Here is a 16,364-nt window from a genome sequence, read left to right as displayed (position 1 = left end):
ATGAGTAGTGATCAGTGATCACGAGAGTCAGGTGTTCACAGCGCTCGCGCTATATATATATGTATATATATGTATATATACATACATATATATACATATATATATACACATACATACATATATATAAAATTTTACATTGTATATATATCTCGATGACCAACGCGGAGAGCCACAAGGAAACCCAACATATCACGCGTATCCTCTTCGTAGTATAATAATATAAAGAACTAGAAGATACAAAACTACAACGGTAGTTGTAGATTCTAGATAACAGTTGAAAAGTATGGAAGAGACGATGTTTGCGTAGATTTATATATATAGATATATAATCTTTAATATAACCGTTTTTACTTAAAATAAATAACCCAAATTTTTTCTTTTTTTAAAATGCGCCTCTCGGTCCACTAACTCCTCTTTCATATTCATGCATTCATTCTTTCTCTCTCTCTCTCTCTCTTCCCCTCCCTCCCTCTTCCATCACGCACTCACATTCGCAACATGTATCCCATAAACTTCATCACACCGTAAACCACGCATTTATTGCCCTTTATCGATCAGGTTAAACTTCAGGATATGCCCATATTCCTGATATGTCCGCATGCTTAAGAACTAACTCGTTCGCAGTCCTTCCCTCGCTTTGCTTATTCAGGTACCGATTGACGCATCGAGGAGAAAAAGAAGGCCCCGATTCGACGAGCAAAAATTAAAACAAAAAAAAGAAACGTAAAGAAGACACACAGCGCGCATCCTATTGTACACGAGGAAGAAGAGACTGCGAATATCGTTGACGCGATTTCGAGTATCTCTATTTACAATACGACCTATTATATAACAAACGCACAGTCTTATGGAGTAAACCCGTGAGCGAACTTCGACAAGTAAAAAGGTATCGTCACATTAGTCTATCACTCTACGATTGTAGATTTGGTTCGACTCGCTGTCTGAGCGACAAAACGATTCACGTTATATATGCGAAAGTCGTAGCTACCTACATAGATATCGTTTTTGGACGTGTACACTTTCTTTCTATAACGCACACACACACATACATACATACATACATACATACATACATACATACATACATACATACATACATACATACATACATACATACATACATGCTTGCATACCGACATACATACATACATACATACATACATACATACATACATACATGCTTGCATACCGATGCTGCACCATCATTCACCCTATTCTCGCACGTTCTCAGTCTCACTCTCTTTTTCATTGTATATAAATATACTGACGTTTAAAAACAAAAAGGGAGAAGACTACCGGGCGCAAGCAGGGCGCCCGATTTCATCTCGCACTCATTTCACGCGTTCGCTATTTCAACTTTAAATACTATAAGTTTTAGTTCTACAACGTATAAAAGATAAGGCCGCCACATTAATACACTGACTAGATCAGTTTCATATATTCTCTTTTCAAAGTGAAGAAACTCTCGGCTATACGCACAACACGTCAACAAGAATATCCAGGACACGGTGTACCTCTGCCAACAAAAAAATATATATGCATATATGCATTACCGTTATGTATCCGGCACTTTGTATCCCGAGCTATTAACACGCTACAATTCGCAAAACTGCGCTGAAAAAGCACGTAGTAACGTCGATGAATTTCGCGCTTCGTCGACATCAGTACGTCAAAGACAAAATAAGGATTTCGCAAATGCGACGTAGGCCTCTATAGACGTGGAACTTAAGGGCTCTCTCTTGACCTCTCACTGCAGTACGCACTAGCAAAAATGCTAGATAATGATAATAGAAAAAAATTAAATAGTTTTTTCTTGTACCATATATCGCATAAATTTCTGTACTATCATCATCAACAGAATAATTTCAACAAAATAAATATATTTTTTGTCTGATAAATAATTATTTATATGATCTGTATTCATATCAAACTTTATGACAGTTAGTTAATTTAAATTAATTAAGATCTATAGTTATATATTATTTCATTTGGTTGAAAAAAATTTCAAAATTTTAATAAATTTTAATAAAAATAAATAGTTGTATACACAACAAAAAAATTCAATTTATTTTAATAAATATGACTGCAGTAATAGGCCAGCGAACCCTTACGCTTAAAAATAAAAATGAAAAATTGATAGGATTAGTTAATAATACATTAGAAAGAAAGAAAAAGAAACACAATCCGACAAAATTAATCACATCAATCAAAAAATTAAGAGTAGCGAGATAAGAATCATTAGCCTGGCAATCCGCCTATTCGGCTTAAATAAAAAAAAGTTATTCGCCCTTATTTATCGTCGATCTGTATATCTGTATATACCTTTGCAATAATCGGTAATACCCATGATTCGTGTGCATAAGGACGGAGATGGCTACTAGGAACTGCGAGGCACTGCAAAATATGTCAATTACGGGACAATCGTTGCGGGATTAGCGCTACGTTCGGCGCTAATATACAACGCAGTTTTTTGACAAAATTCGCTATTGCTTCGTTCTCTTCTCCTTACCTCTCTATCTTTTTCGAACGGCGCATCGCTGTAGCCAAGTTACATGAAACGCGACTCGTGTTGCGTATAAAAGATCCTGTGTTAATGGCTCCGTCAAATTTCAGTCGTTATAGCTCAATAATGTATGTATGTATGTAGATTATCAAAAAACATCACAGTCAGGTTACTAGGTTTTTAGAGAAGTGTCTGTAAGCATGCATTGCATGCGTGTTATCAGCTATCTTGTCTACAAGTTATGAATGACGCGCCGATATTGTATCGCCCTTTTCGTCCGTCCCAAATCTTTTATGCGCATGAAGACCAATTGCTACTATCACTAAGATAACATACATTCTTCACTCTTCAATTATATGTAAGAAACACGCTAATTATCGCGTAATGTTGTAGAATTCTCGCTGTCACCGGCATACGATGACAAGCTTCTGTCGAAATCTCTTCGGGACCTGTATCGCGTTTCATTATATACGGTTCTTTTCACGCGGGCGCTGCTTATCAAAAGGAAACAATAGGAAATTGCCAAGAGCCTCAGGCGTAATATCACTTTTTGTCGAATAACGCAAGTTTACTGCGCACGGCACCTTCGCACACGACTAACCGTTGCGCGGCCGAGATGCTGCTGATGGGCACAGGCCCTTCTAGACTGGCCCGTAGCAGGGTCAGGCGACTAGGACCAGCAGTATCGCCGTGATCACCGAGTCTACCCGCTTGCTTCCTCTCAAAGTATTCGACAATTTTTGAAATAGTTTTGCTCGATGAGCCAATGCCATTCAGTCGATCCTCCCAGCAGGAATCGCCGCCGCCCAAACTAGCAATGTCCTCGGAAGAATCCGTGTAGATCGAACTGGTTCGATGGTCATCCAGTAGGAACAAACTGCTTGCCGCCGAGCTGCTGAGAGTCGACGTGTGCCGTCGATTCGGCGGTTCTGGACTCAGGTCTTCGCCAACGCAACTCCAGAAGCCTGATTCGCAGCTACCACGTCTTCGCGGTTCCCAACCGTCTCGGAAAAGCGGATGGGTGAACAAACTTGCGACACCCACCTTAGTAGCGACCTAAAACGCATGTGTAGTACATACGTTAATAAACATAATAAAAGCATACATTTTCAAATGCAATAATCGGAACTTTAAAAATCGTGTCTTCTGATTTTATTATAATATTTTAAAATTGAAACTGATGGAATAGCTCATTTCCTATATTTAATCATTTATGCTCAATCTGTGCAGCACCTACCTTTCTCTCCCATTTCTTTCTAGCAGTAGGACTGCTCGGTTCGGAATTTGGCTTCTTTCTATCTAGAATCTTGGCAATACTATCATTTTGCGCCGGTTTGAACTTGCTGCACGTGCTGTCGGTAATACTGGGTCGTACATCCTCCAAAGAAGGCAACTCTAAACAGCTGGAGAACAAATCGCCGAGAATCTTTTTAACGCCACCCAATGCGTGAAATGGATTCGCCGTCATCGGCCTGTAATGCGGATCGCGACGACTGGCGAGTTCAGCCACTCGCCTGGCAGAATGGCATCTTGCCTTATCCGATGGCGTCGCGTTATCGCAACCTCTTGCGTCCGCCGATTGACTTCTTAACTTCGCGGTACGCCGCTTCATCGTGCGTCCTTCCCGTGCAATCTCGTCCATGCTGGACATCAGCGTTGGATCAACGATTGACTGCTGATGTTTACCAATGTTACTTTTCAGTTCCTCTTCACAAGCTGATATTATAGTATCCAAACTAGTCGTAATTTCCGGAAAGGTCGGCCTGGACTTAGGTTCGTACTGTAAATAATATATACAATTCGAATTAATAAATCAAACAAATTTAATCAATAAAAGAAATTGATAAATATTAAAATTTAATAAATATCCGCATCAAATATTTCGCATCGTGAGTGCATGCGTGCGTATCGTACTCCAATCTGGTAACAGCTATACTAATCTCCATGACCATTCGCACCGAATCCAAGTTGCATGCCTTTACAGTTAGATATCATCATACTCACCGTGCAGCAACTGAAGGCGAGTTGGAGGAAAGCAGGCGGCGGATCGGCAGTCGCGCAGATCTCCGCCACGGCTAGGTAATCGAGGCCAAAATTATCTGAGCGTGGCAGAACGTCCGGATCCGCAGGCACCCGGCCGATCAGCTCGCACACGACGATGCCGAAGGAGAATACGTCGGACCTGTGATCATACCATTGGCCTTTGAGACACTCGGGCGACATCCAGTAAGGACTGCCGACTGTGCTGAGTCGGTAGCCTGTGCTAGGATCGGGTATCTTTGCAGCCAGTCCAAAATCGCCTACCACTGCGGTCATCTCGTTATTGCACTCGTCCTTCTTGATCAGCACGTTCTTCGACGTGAGATCGCGGTGGAAGAGGCCGCGACTATGTAGATAAGCCATACCGCGAGCAACGTCTCTTGCCAGATTCATCCGGACGAGGTGCGGTAACGGCGTGTGCCGCGACATGATCAGTTGCTCCAGGCTGCCGCCGTTAATGTATTCTGTTAACGCATGCAGTTGACCCTCGTGCACGCACACTCCCATAAACCTAAAAAGAAGAAGACGAGATTGATTTTCAGAAGTACATTTGAGAAAATTTTCAATTCATTCTAACGATAATGGGAATTATACATAGCCAGAATTTCTTATTGAGAATTTTGCTTAGAACTAAAAAAATACTCCAATATATCGTTATTTAAAAATGAGTTATTACTTCACATCCAATGTTATCCAAAAAAATATATTCAAAAGGAAATTGATATATAAGCTTAAAAGTTTTTTATTTCCGCGTAATCTGACATATGAGGTAATTAAGATAAAGCCGATACGCAAGCCTATCGCAACGATTAAATTATAATAAATGTATCACAGCTTAGACTTTTCAAACATTTTTCAACATGTAGAACACATCTGTGACCTTCGTTTTTACTTATACTATTAAGTACTTATCGTAAATAGTTGCAGTGCTCACAAATTAATAACTCGCTTTTACATAAGAGTGTGCTAAAGTATTGCTTTTGTAAGTAAAAATTTCAGTAAAAAATTCTAATTATAATTTCGCTTTTGACAAGTTTAAGGATTTAAATATACTAGATCACAGAAGAGGAAAGACGGGAGTATAGAAAGTTTTCGGATGAAAAGTTCTTTGCTTTTTGCAAAATTTAATAGATACTATTTATTTCAAAACATATAATAGAATGATATAAATAAAGGGATAAAAAATATGTATTTATTTAAAAAATACATATACATGTATTAGTTTAATATGTATAACTCTTTGACCAAAAGAGCGAGAGAGTAGCGCTTCTCGTATTTAGTTTATTTAATGTTCTTATATAAACGGTTTTGTCTTCAATTTTGTTATTGATAAAAAAAATGTTGTGATTTTCGTTATGTTCGGATCGTTAAAAGTTTAAATGTAATTTAATTGTAATGTTGCAGCAATATTCTCAAAATGGTCGCAAGGTAATAGATATTTGTCGTATGCCGTTGCAAGCGCAAGTGAATTCAGAACTCGTCGCTTTTATCAATTCAGCGATTTTCAGACAAGATTAGATAATACGAAAGCGAACAAAGGAAGAATAGAGCAAAGTTGACGAACGATCGTGATAACATTACGTGTCACACTTTAAGTATATGATATCTACTTTCTCCTTACAGGAGATAATAATAAACAAAATGTGCGAAGATGAATATATTAAATAAAAAAAAATACATGTATACATTATTTATGATTTGATAAAAAAAACCAAAGATTATTGAAAATATAATATTACACAATAAATAAATATGTATAAGAAATAATAAAAAATAAAAAATTATGCTAATATAAATCATGCTAAAATGCAAAAAAAATTATAGTTAATATTGTCAAATATTGCAAATCATCGTCACTTCTTGAATAATAAAACCAAATGCAGATGTGCTTTCAAGATGATTAAAGGGTCTAGACAACTTTAATATGTGTCTGTATATTGTAATTTAATCATCGCGATATCACCGACGTTATCTTTATAACCACTATGTATGCGAGATTAAGTCTCGGAGAGAATTACACATCGCCATGCTTCAAGGAAACATTATGGCCTCGTTTATCAAAGGATGCCTTCGAGACAATATTATTAAATATTCAATAATGTATATTATTCGATGACAATATTATCAAGTATCACATCATTAGTCTTTCAGTCTTTAATGTAACGAGTAAACATTTCCATTAATTTTATCATTATTATTGTTATATAAATAAAATATAAATTAGGAAGTATAAGTGTTGAACATTATTCAACATTTATACTTCCTAATTTACATTTTATTTGTCCATCAATTAATAACAATATTAATTTATGTTACAATACATATACATATAAACTGAATGTACATGATAAAATAACAATCAAATTTAATGATTTGCATTATAAATCATAATTAACTTTTAAAGTATAATATAAAGGACAATGTTGTAAGTTTTATGATTTTCTCTTATTATCGTAATAAATATCAAAATCGCAAATAAGAATTTATTTCAAAAAGATGCAGATTGTGATAAAACAACTTGATTATATCCTAAAAAGTACTCAACTGCTTGCATTTCTCCCGCAAGTTAATCGGTGAATGCATTTTGCGTTATCGCTAGGGTAAGATCTTATGCATAAATGATAGAGCTGAAGAGAAGAAAATCGCGCGTTATGCGTCGTGTCGTCCCGATTTCGAAGCGTCTCTCGCCGAGCACGTCGCCGTGGTTTCTCCCACAAAGCGACAGAGGAAAAAAAGGGAAGAGGATAAACAAACCACGCGAGCGAAAGAGAAATTTCCGGCGAAGAATTTTTCTCTGGTAAAACACGGACGGTATGCACACACGATGCTCCAGATTCATTTTTTGAGTTGATCAGATAAGAAGAGAAATTGTCGCTCTCTTCGCGTTTCCTGAGATTTATCGTTTATACGATTAATACATAGTAGAAATATTAATTGCATGTCACGTTGAAACATTTTTCAAACTAAACACACGTTTTACACTCTGTTAGTATTTCATTAAACGTAAAAAAGTGACGTCAAATTAATCGAATAATTTAAGCACTTGTACTTACAACAGAACATTTTGTAATTATTTTTGATAGCTTCTAATATAATTTAGCATAATGCGTAACGAGAGGAAAAGATTTTCCAAGATTATACTACTGCTATAAGAATGAAAGTCGGAATGATAAGATAAATGAAGGTTATAAACATGAACACAAACGCAATGCGAATAAAACAACAGCGATTTGTTGGAGAAATATATAATTGTAATCAATCTCTTTTTTTTTTTTAGGAAAAAGAACTGTGAGATTTAGCTTAAATTAATATATATATATGATACCTCCCTTCATTTATCTTATTATTTCGATTTTTATTCTTTAGCTGTATAATCAAATTATATTAAGGATTTTCGAATGCTATTACACTAAAAAAAGAATAAAATATTTTGCTGCCTTCTAACATCTAATATTTTTTTTATTCTTTAACTGTCATTGTTCTGAACTTGCTAAATATTTTTAATGTGGCAAAATATGGGCAGTTGAATAAATGTACGTAAGTAGTATATAATATACACATAAAAATCGCGATACAATATCGCGTCCCGATTTTTATATATGTGTGTATTATACACCTGTTTAGAATTTTAAGGAAGATTGCAATCGTGAAGCACATCCCTGCTGCTTTCCATCAGATCTGAAACTTTATATCAATATTCGTTCTCTGCTGATTTTGCTTCAGGAAGGTCAACTACGGTTCTTGAGACGAAGTAAAAATTACGAAAGTGTTTAAATTCACTAAGTGTTTACTCCGCAATAAAGTTACAAGTATTCTAGTAAATTCAATCACTTTTGTAATTTTCAGCTCGTTTCAAGAACGGTAATGAATCCCTTGATTACAATATAAGTACGCATAATGCATGTAAATTGAAAGTCCGATGCCAAGTGTACAGTGGTCGATACGAGTGTCTGGCTACGCTGCGTCATTATTCACTAACTGAGCGTCAGAGTAGCGTTTTCTCTTTCACGCAACTAGACAAATTCATTTTCCGCAAGCCAAATATTATGTAAAAGGGCGTTCGCGTGTGTAACGAGCATCGGCAAATCGATCGGGGGCAAGAATTAAGTTCTCAAAGACGCAAGATATTTTCGGGTACCGTCCGGTTGTTTTCATTCAGTTGTTCCCATCGTGAAGTGATGGCGCGCCGATTGTCTAATCCGGAAAGTCGTTCCAAGAATTACGACTCGGATGCTGTTAACGATACTATCGTTGAATAGCCGATACTGTAGCATGATATATGTGGCACCGACGTTAAGCAGATTTACGGTAGATTCTACGAAAGTAATGCTCTTATATTACAATCTTACATTACACTACACATGCAGAGATACCCTAAAAAATATCATGTCAATATTATGTAATAAGATAATATTATTAAGATATATTACGACATTTATAGCAATAACAGCAGTCTACCAGGAACACTATTGTTTTCTTGGAAATAAATATTAACCATTGACAGATTCAATGTGGCAATAATTATTAATAAATGACACATCAAAATAATTCATTAACCTACATAAAGAAGATAATATCATTTGTAAACAAATCACAGAAAAAATAACTTCAAATTAACCGCATAATTTAAGCATTTGTATAACAGAATATTTTGTAATTATTTTTGATAGTTCACAATATAACTGAATATACGTATTGTATAATTGAAGTAAATCAAATACAGATCGAATGTCAATGTCGTATTATTGTGTTTCAGGCGTTGTTTAAAAATAGTAATGTTTTTTTTTAGGATACCTTGAGCAATGTCAACATTTCCTGAAATTAATGCAAGTCGTTTGTATAGACACTATCATGCTATAGCTAGCAACTCTGAATACGACGCAACGGGCGCGGGTGTCACGATAAACGTGGCAAATGCCGCGAGTCAAGATAATAACTATTTTTATGACTGAGTCAGCCGGGTGTGCGAAACGAAGGATCCTGAGAGGACCCGCGGAGTTTTCGCGGAGGCCTCGCCGAGGAAAATGCCAGAAATAAGATCCGCTAGGTCTGCGACGAGTAAACACCGCATCCGAATCTGGGCCAAGCCGTTTATATCGTCGGAATGCGTTGTCGCGGTGCGTCCCGTCGAAACGTGTCGTCGCGCTAGCAATGCTCGGCGCGTTATGTCATAACTGAGAAGTATTGGTTCCTAACAATAAAAAAAAAAACTGAAAAACCTCTATATTTTGTTTTTTCCCAAGGTACTTCTATAAATACTTGTCCTGATAGACTTTGCATCATTCGTAGAGATGTAGTATCAAATTCCAGATCTGGCGGAAAGCAGATTTATTTGGATGTAAGACTGAACATCAATTGATGAAAATGTCAAAATAGGAATAATTTTCAAAATACTAAATAATTAATATTTTATATATGAACAGTCTTTTTTAAGTAAATTAAACTCATGAAGCAACAACAATAAATTGTTGTATTAATTTCTTGTAACGCGCGTATGAGTAAAATTTATTATACAATATATTATCACAATTAATTGTTCTAGAAAAAAATGTTGCTGTAACAACAAAAATTTGATTGAAACATACCAAACATAACTTTGATTTTAAGCAAATTGTTATTTGGTATAAACAAATATTTTTATTATTTACAAAACAAAAAAATTATTTTACAAAAACAATTAAATTTTTTTGATATATAAATAAAATATTTAGTTATTAAAAAATGCTCAATCAAAATTTTACTAAAGGCAATAATTTTTTTTTCTACTGTGTGTAAGAAATAAAATATCTTTACTGTGTCTTAGAATATAAAATAATGTATACACTATTGTTGGCAGCCACAAATCAATATTTGACTACACATCTAATTTCACAAGTTACAACAGTAAAAAATGTTGTAGTGTAGTGTGCACTTTGGATTCTGTTTTCTGCCATGCACCTAGCAGAATTTTCGCAATGGATACAACGTGCCGAGGTAACCGCCGTTACCGCTAGGCGACGAATTATGTCGTAATTCGTAACGAGCATAGTTAAAGCGTAATACCGTTTTTTCTCATTTTTTTACCCATTTTAGTGAGCTCTCAAGCGAGAGGAATTTCAACGATATAATCGCCGGATGATAAATCAAACGATAACGTTCTATAATGTAGATTGGTATAGACTAAGACACAGAATACTGTAAGTACACGGTCGCCACGTGTTTCGGTAATATCGTAGTCACTTGATACGAGAATCTTGAGCCAGCATTTTGGCACAATGCCGGAAAGAAGGTTAAATTGATTCTTGACAAGACGAAACAAATGTGCGGCTCAAGCACGAGAGTTTTGCTGTAAATCGGCTATGAAAAATATAACAGTACAATTCTTAGGAAAACATTTTTTTTTATTTGATATAGAAATAAATTCAACAGTAAATATTACGAACTTTAAAAGTAGCTGTAAAAAAAAAGCTTTGTTAAAAAAGAACGAAATTTAAATTTAAAAAGTTATATAAAACGAGCTAATCAAAATGGAAAATTTTTGACTTCTCTTAACATGAAAACTTCAAGATTTTACTATAAAAACATATTAAAAAATGTCATTAAGATTTTTGTTATGAAAATATTTATTACGGATTAAATAAAAAGAGTATTTTGACTTAATTGTCCATAACTCCACTAAAAATTATCATACCGTAGTTTAAAAAAAAAATGAAGTAGCGCTATAAACTTTTGTTCTGATCCATACGAAGAATAATTATAGAATAGATAGAGAGTATAATAAAATGTAATGACTTAATGTGTGTGATTAGTGTTATCGTCATTTAATCTTTACCGAAGAATCAGAAAATAACACAATCAAAAATGCATAACATCGCGCACGTTTTCTTCCTATTATCCATCGTTCTTGAATTTTGCTCGCATTGAAATAACTCGTACGAAAGAGGGTCGACGCATCTGCTCGCTACACAAGGATTAAGCAAGCAAGAAGAGCGGGTAGGAATTTATTGTATCGTCTTCATCGAATTTGGCCGAGCAATTTTGTTCAATCGCAAAACATAGTTTCATCGGTAAAAATGAATTGAATTCAATTCTGACGCCTCAACTCACCTGAGTATGTTTGGATGGCTAAGTTTGTTCATGAGCTGAACTTCCTTGAGCATATTCGGCCTGTTCGCCGCCAGCTGATTCATCTTGAGCACCATCACCTGACTCGTCACTTTGTGAGTAACCTGGAAAAACGAAACGAACATGGAGGTTAGTGACATATTACTGTGTCATTGCGTGGCGCTATTATTGACATTAGATCATACAACAGCTGCGCATACGTAACCGTACAGATTCTTTGCGTTACAAATTTTACCGATGTCATAAGTGTAAAAACGCTATTCTTTGTTCGGTGTGTTATCCCGGGACATTCCATAAAAATTGTATCAATTAATATATAAAAATAAGAAACAAGAAAAAATATATATCTAAAATTTAGATCTATTAAAATATTTTCGATACAAATACAAAATAAAAAATTAAGTTATGCGTAAGATTTGATACATATTTTGTATGTATTTTATTTACGAGAGCAGTTGTCATATTATACTGTATTTGTATATCTTGTATAAAGTTAATTACAGATTGTAAAATTTCTAATTCAACTTTTGATTTATTAAATCACGATTAAGACAGAGGCCTGATCAGCCTACATAATTCGTATATAGTCGCATCTTTATCTTCTATAAGAATGACCTTAATGTATTGAGCTAGTTTCATCATGATAGTGCAAAATGTTTATACGTTTCTTGTAAAACTGATACAAGTGTAAGATATATCAAAATCATTTAATACTTTGATGACGACTACGATAACACGCAAATCTTCTTTAAACATATTGTATATGTGAGAAATTATTATTATATAATTATTTAATATTATTTTTATATCGTTATATTTTTTTGTAATTTTAATTATTTCAAAAATTAAGTTTTAAATAAAAGTTATTAAACATTAATCAAACAAGATTATTCTTATTGATTTATTGATTATAATAAGTCAGAAATGAAATCATCTTGTTATTAAATTTGTTCATTATTAATGCAAAAAGATAAAAAATATACATACAAAAAATCGTTTTTTTTGGCTCGATCAAATATTTCTATTTTATTGTACATTCTATACATTAGGTACTGACAAATCGTTCAAGTACTTAGAAATGATGGCGGGCGACAGATGCGTTTCTCATCGCTAAGCCAACGAAACGAAGATTTTCGTCGTTCCGTTTTCACATGGTGCAACTAACACGCGCGAGAGAACACCGAAGTGATATTCTCGTGAAAGAGAAACTTATTAATGAAATTGTGGCATCTGGCTGGCGTAAGATGAGCTCGTAAAGGCACCGGCCGTATTGCTCGCTCGCGGCATCATTCAACGAAAATGGGCATACGGGCCACAATTCCTTTATTAGCCTTGAAAGCTGCCGCGCGCGATTGCTTAATGAGTGCAATCACCGCAGCTTCGCATATAGCAGTTTCGATTATCGCAGAATGTCGCATGAGATTACTCGATAAAAAACGACTTCGTGGAAATATTATTGACAGGACTCAATTTCTCTCTCAATTCCTGTATTATGTTACAATAAATTGAGAAATCGGATCTACTATGGAATTATTTAATGGAATAAACGTATAAAATGTTTACCGAAGAGATATTAGCAGTTCCGTCAAAGAAACTATCACACTAAAAGGATTCTGCACTAATTATTGCATATGGAAAAAGTGATGTGTTATACAGATATCAAAAAAGTTAATTATGTGCCTTGTTATTGTCAGCAGCTTCTAATTAGAGAGTCACCTCCACAGATCCGCGAGAAACGCAGATATAAATTTTTGGAATAGCGATAACGCTAAAGTGATCTCGCATGTACAAATGTATGTATGTTCTCGCTTGTAGATAAAAGTATTCGACGATGTATATCTCGTAACGGCACGAAAGCATCTTCCGAGAATCCAAGAGATGTGAGACGCGCCGAAAGAGAGAGAACTACTGGATTACATCAACTTGCTCCTCCAGAGTCGGTCTTCGCGGCGTTGAAAGGCGTAATGCACTCTTTTACATTCCAGCGCTCGTGCATTTTACCGTTCATCTCGAATTTCGTCTCGACTCGAAAAAGAAGTTGGCCGAAGATGAGATGGGAAAAGTGATGAAAATGGAGACACGAAATGAGAAACACGAGGGAAGAGAGGGGAAGAGAGAGAGAGAGAGCCTCTCTCTCGCAAACGGCATCGTCGCACGAGATGAAAATTTCGAGGGTTAAAAAGTCGAGAATAATATCCGAGGAGAATCTGGCCAGGATTCCTTGGCAATGTCTTGGTTTAGCTCATAGTTGGGTGGCGGCCAAATGGTGACGAGTACGAAAGAGATGGAGGAATACGAGTCCGTCGTAAACAGAACGACCACGAGTCGTTGCTGCTTTGCGACAAAAGGATGGAGAACGTAAAAGAGAGCGCCGTTTGACGCCGACAATTTTTGCTTTCGCTCAGAACTACTTGACTGAAAGATTGAACATGTCATATGTCCGTTCGCGCAACGCTTGTTCTCGGTTGAGATACTCGATTAAGAGATTGGATACCATTTAGACAACTTATGATTGGTCTACATTCAGAAAGATATTTAAGATAAAAGAGATAGATGCATGAATATCTTATTCTATCAACTCCTAAAAAATATAACGGACTAAATACAGACCGTAAAAAAATTACTTGAGAAATTACAGTTATAGTGGATAATTTTGGGTCTTGCTATTAAAAATATATATAACTTACATTATTTACAAACACGTACAAAGTCACAATTTACAAAAAAAATTTTTATAATAATTGTAATTTTACATATTTTACAGTGTGTGTCTAATATTTTTTATTTGAGTATCCTCGAATCTTCTCCGTTTCTTGAAAATCTTTTACATCGTCCTTTTGAAATATGTTCACGAGTTCTTCTCTACGTAAAATACAGTATATAGGATACTTCTAACAACGTATCTTTAATTAGAAGTGAAAAATTCAATCGATTAATTTGCGATCAATCTTTTTTCAGCAAAATTGTATATAAGAGTTTGTTTCGCAAATTTTCAATATTTTATATTAAATCAGGTAGATTAGTTCTCATTTTCAATATTGAAGGACGATCGTAATGAGAAAGTATTTATCATCATAATCATGACGCTGCGATACTGTCAGCGAATGAATAAAAGTACTTGAAATATATATAAGTCGGTCGCAATCGAAACGCTTCACCGGTTTTCTCCGCGTGAGGCTAAAGATCCTGTACTTTAGTGTCGAATAAATTATCGTTAATACGCGACGTGAAGTCGCTGGCTTCCATTTATTTCTTCATTCACTTTATCGCAAATTGCGACGAAATTACGAATGCGAGCAATTGATCTTGCTTGATTCCATGCGTGTAATACACGATTCGTCTGTAATGAGACGAAACATTGCATTCGCAGATTCCTATTTCCATTTTTCGTAGAAGCCAAACATTGCTTCCTTATTTCTAAAAGTTTTTCTAAAAATTCAAAAAGGTTTTTAAAGATTGTAAAACAAAAATGACAAAAATGATATTTATGTCAAGAACATATTTTTGCCGGGATATTATTTAATTAGTCAATAATTTTCTGTCAAGTTGAGAAGGTTTTGTCACTTTTCTGGAAAATTTAGTAAATTCGATTGAACGCATTCAGTACGCACTGGTGTACATAAAAAACCGTCATACACAAATTGACGTAAAAATGTGTGTTTAATATAAATATAGAAATGAGTTAAACCGCGAAATCTTCAATACACTTGGCGCTGTTAAGTACTTCAAATGTATTTTTTTAAATTCGAAATGTTTGCATATCACTTTTATACTCGGATTAAATCAGTATATACAATAACTTTAACATGCACCAGTGCCCGCATTAATGAATTCAACAAAATTATAGCTGTTCATTTTTTATATTATGTCACTTTCGAAGCAAGGAAGTGATATAAGAATAAATGCTCGAGTGACATATTAATGGTAGTAGAGCTCGATTATTCCGATACGTTTACAAGTTTAAATATACACTCTACGTATTATGCCTCATTATATAAGAAAATTATTAACCATAATTATTAGAAAAAAATCTATAAAAATAAAGATAATCGATGATCCGTATATCATTCAATATTAGTTCTTCCTTCTTAATAGATGCACACACGAAAGAGAAAGGAAGTAAAGGTGGAAGCGAATGCAATACAGACAAGTTAGTGAATGGATCGATAGAAAGATCGGACACTGTTTGGTCACTTGCGCCAATTCATTTGAATAATTCTCATTGTCTGGAAAGCTTCGGCCTTGCGTGTTTTCTACGCACTACGCGCCATTGTGTTTACGACCACGGAGAGAAAGCACGCACGGTAATTACATTGTAGCGGCGAGTGATTAATGCCTCCTTGAGCGCCGCATGTGTGATGCGAAACACGTTTTGCATCTTTTCACCAACACGCGAAGGAAGCTGCATATAAGGACGATCGGTACAAAAGGAAAATTAAATAAAACGAAAGCCGTTATTCGAAAACAAGGCATAAAGATAATGACTACGAAATGCCAATTTGAAAAGTATTAGGGCTCAAAGCGATTGGACCAGCGGTTTCCGAGATATACTCACTTTAAAAATTGTTGATCTTCTGACAAATGTAGCTGTATCTTGCAAACCGTTGGTCTAATCGCTTTTTCACCTCACAGTTTTCGATAGAACTCGTCGAGAACTATACGAAACGCTACTCAGAACTATTCGGTACTCTCAAAAAATTATCCGACGTGGGACCCC

General features: G+C 35.3%; 1 protein-coding gene across 1 annotated transcript in view; it reads right to left on the bottom strand.

Moving 5' to 3' along the window:
- Positions 1-2,190: 2,190 nt before the first annotated feature.
- Positions 2,191-16,364, bottom strand: part of LOC108773569 (dual specificity testis-specific protein kinase 1) — a 35,223-nt gene continuing 21,049 nt past the window's right edge. Inside the window, exons 2-5 of the mRNA XM_018539416.1 lie at positions 11,630-11,751; positions 4,508-5,054; positions 3,741-4,283; positions 2,191-3,559 (exon numbers count right to left, since the gene is read on the bottom strand). Coding sequence (XP_018394918.1) covers positions 3,047-3,559; positions 3,741-4,283; positions 4,508-5,054; positions 11,630-11,751 — 1,725 coding nt within the window. The 3' untranslated portion in view covers positions 2,191-3,046. The remainder of the gene's footprint in view (positions 3,560-3,740; positions 4,284-4,507; positions 5,055-11,629; positions 11,752-16,364) is intronic.

Source organism: Cyphomyrmex costatus, unplaced genomic scaffold, assembly GCF_001594065.2.
Source record: "Cyphomyrmex costatus isolate MS0001 unplaced genomic scaffold, Ccosl1.0 scaffold214, whole genome shotgun sequence".
Lineage (NCBI taxonomy): Eukaryota > Metazoa > Arthropoda > Insecta > Hymenoptera > Formicidae > Cyphomyrmex > Cyphomyrmex costatus.
The sequence above is the reverse complement of the archived record's forward strand: the minus strand, read 5'-3'. Positions and strand labels throughout refer to the sequence as shown.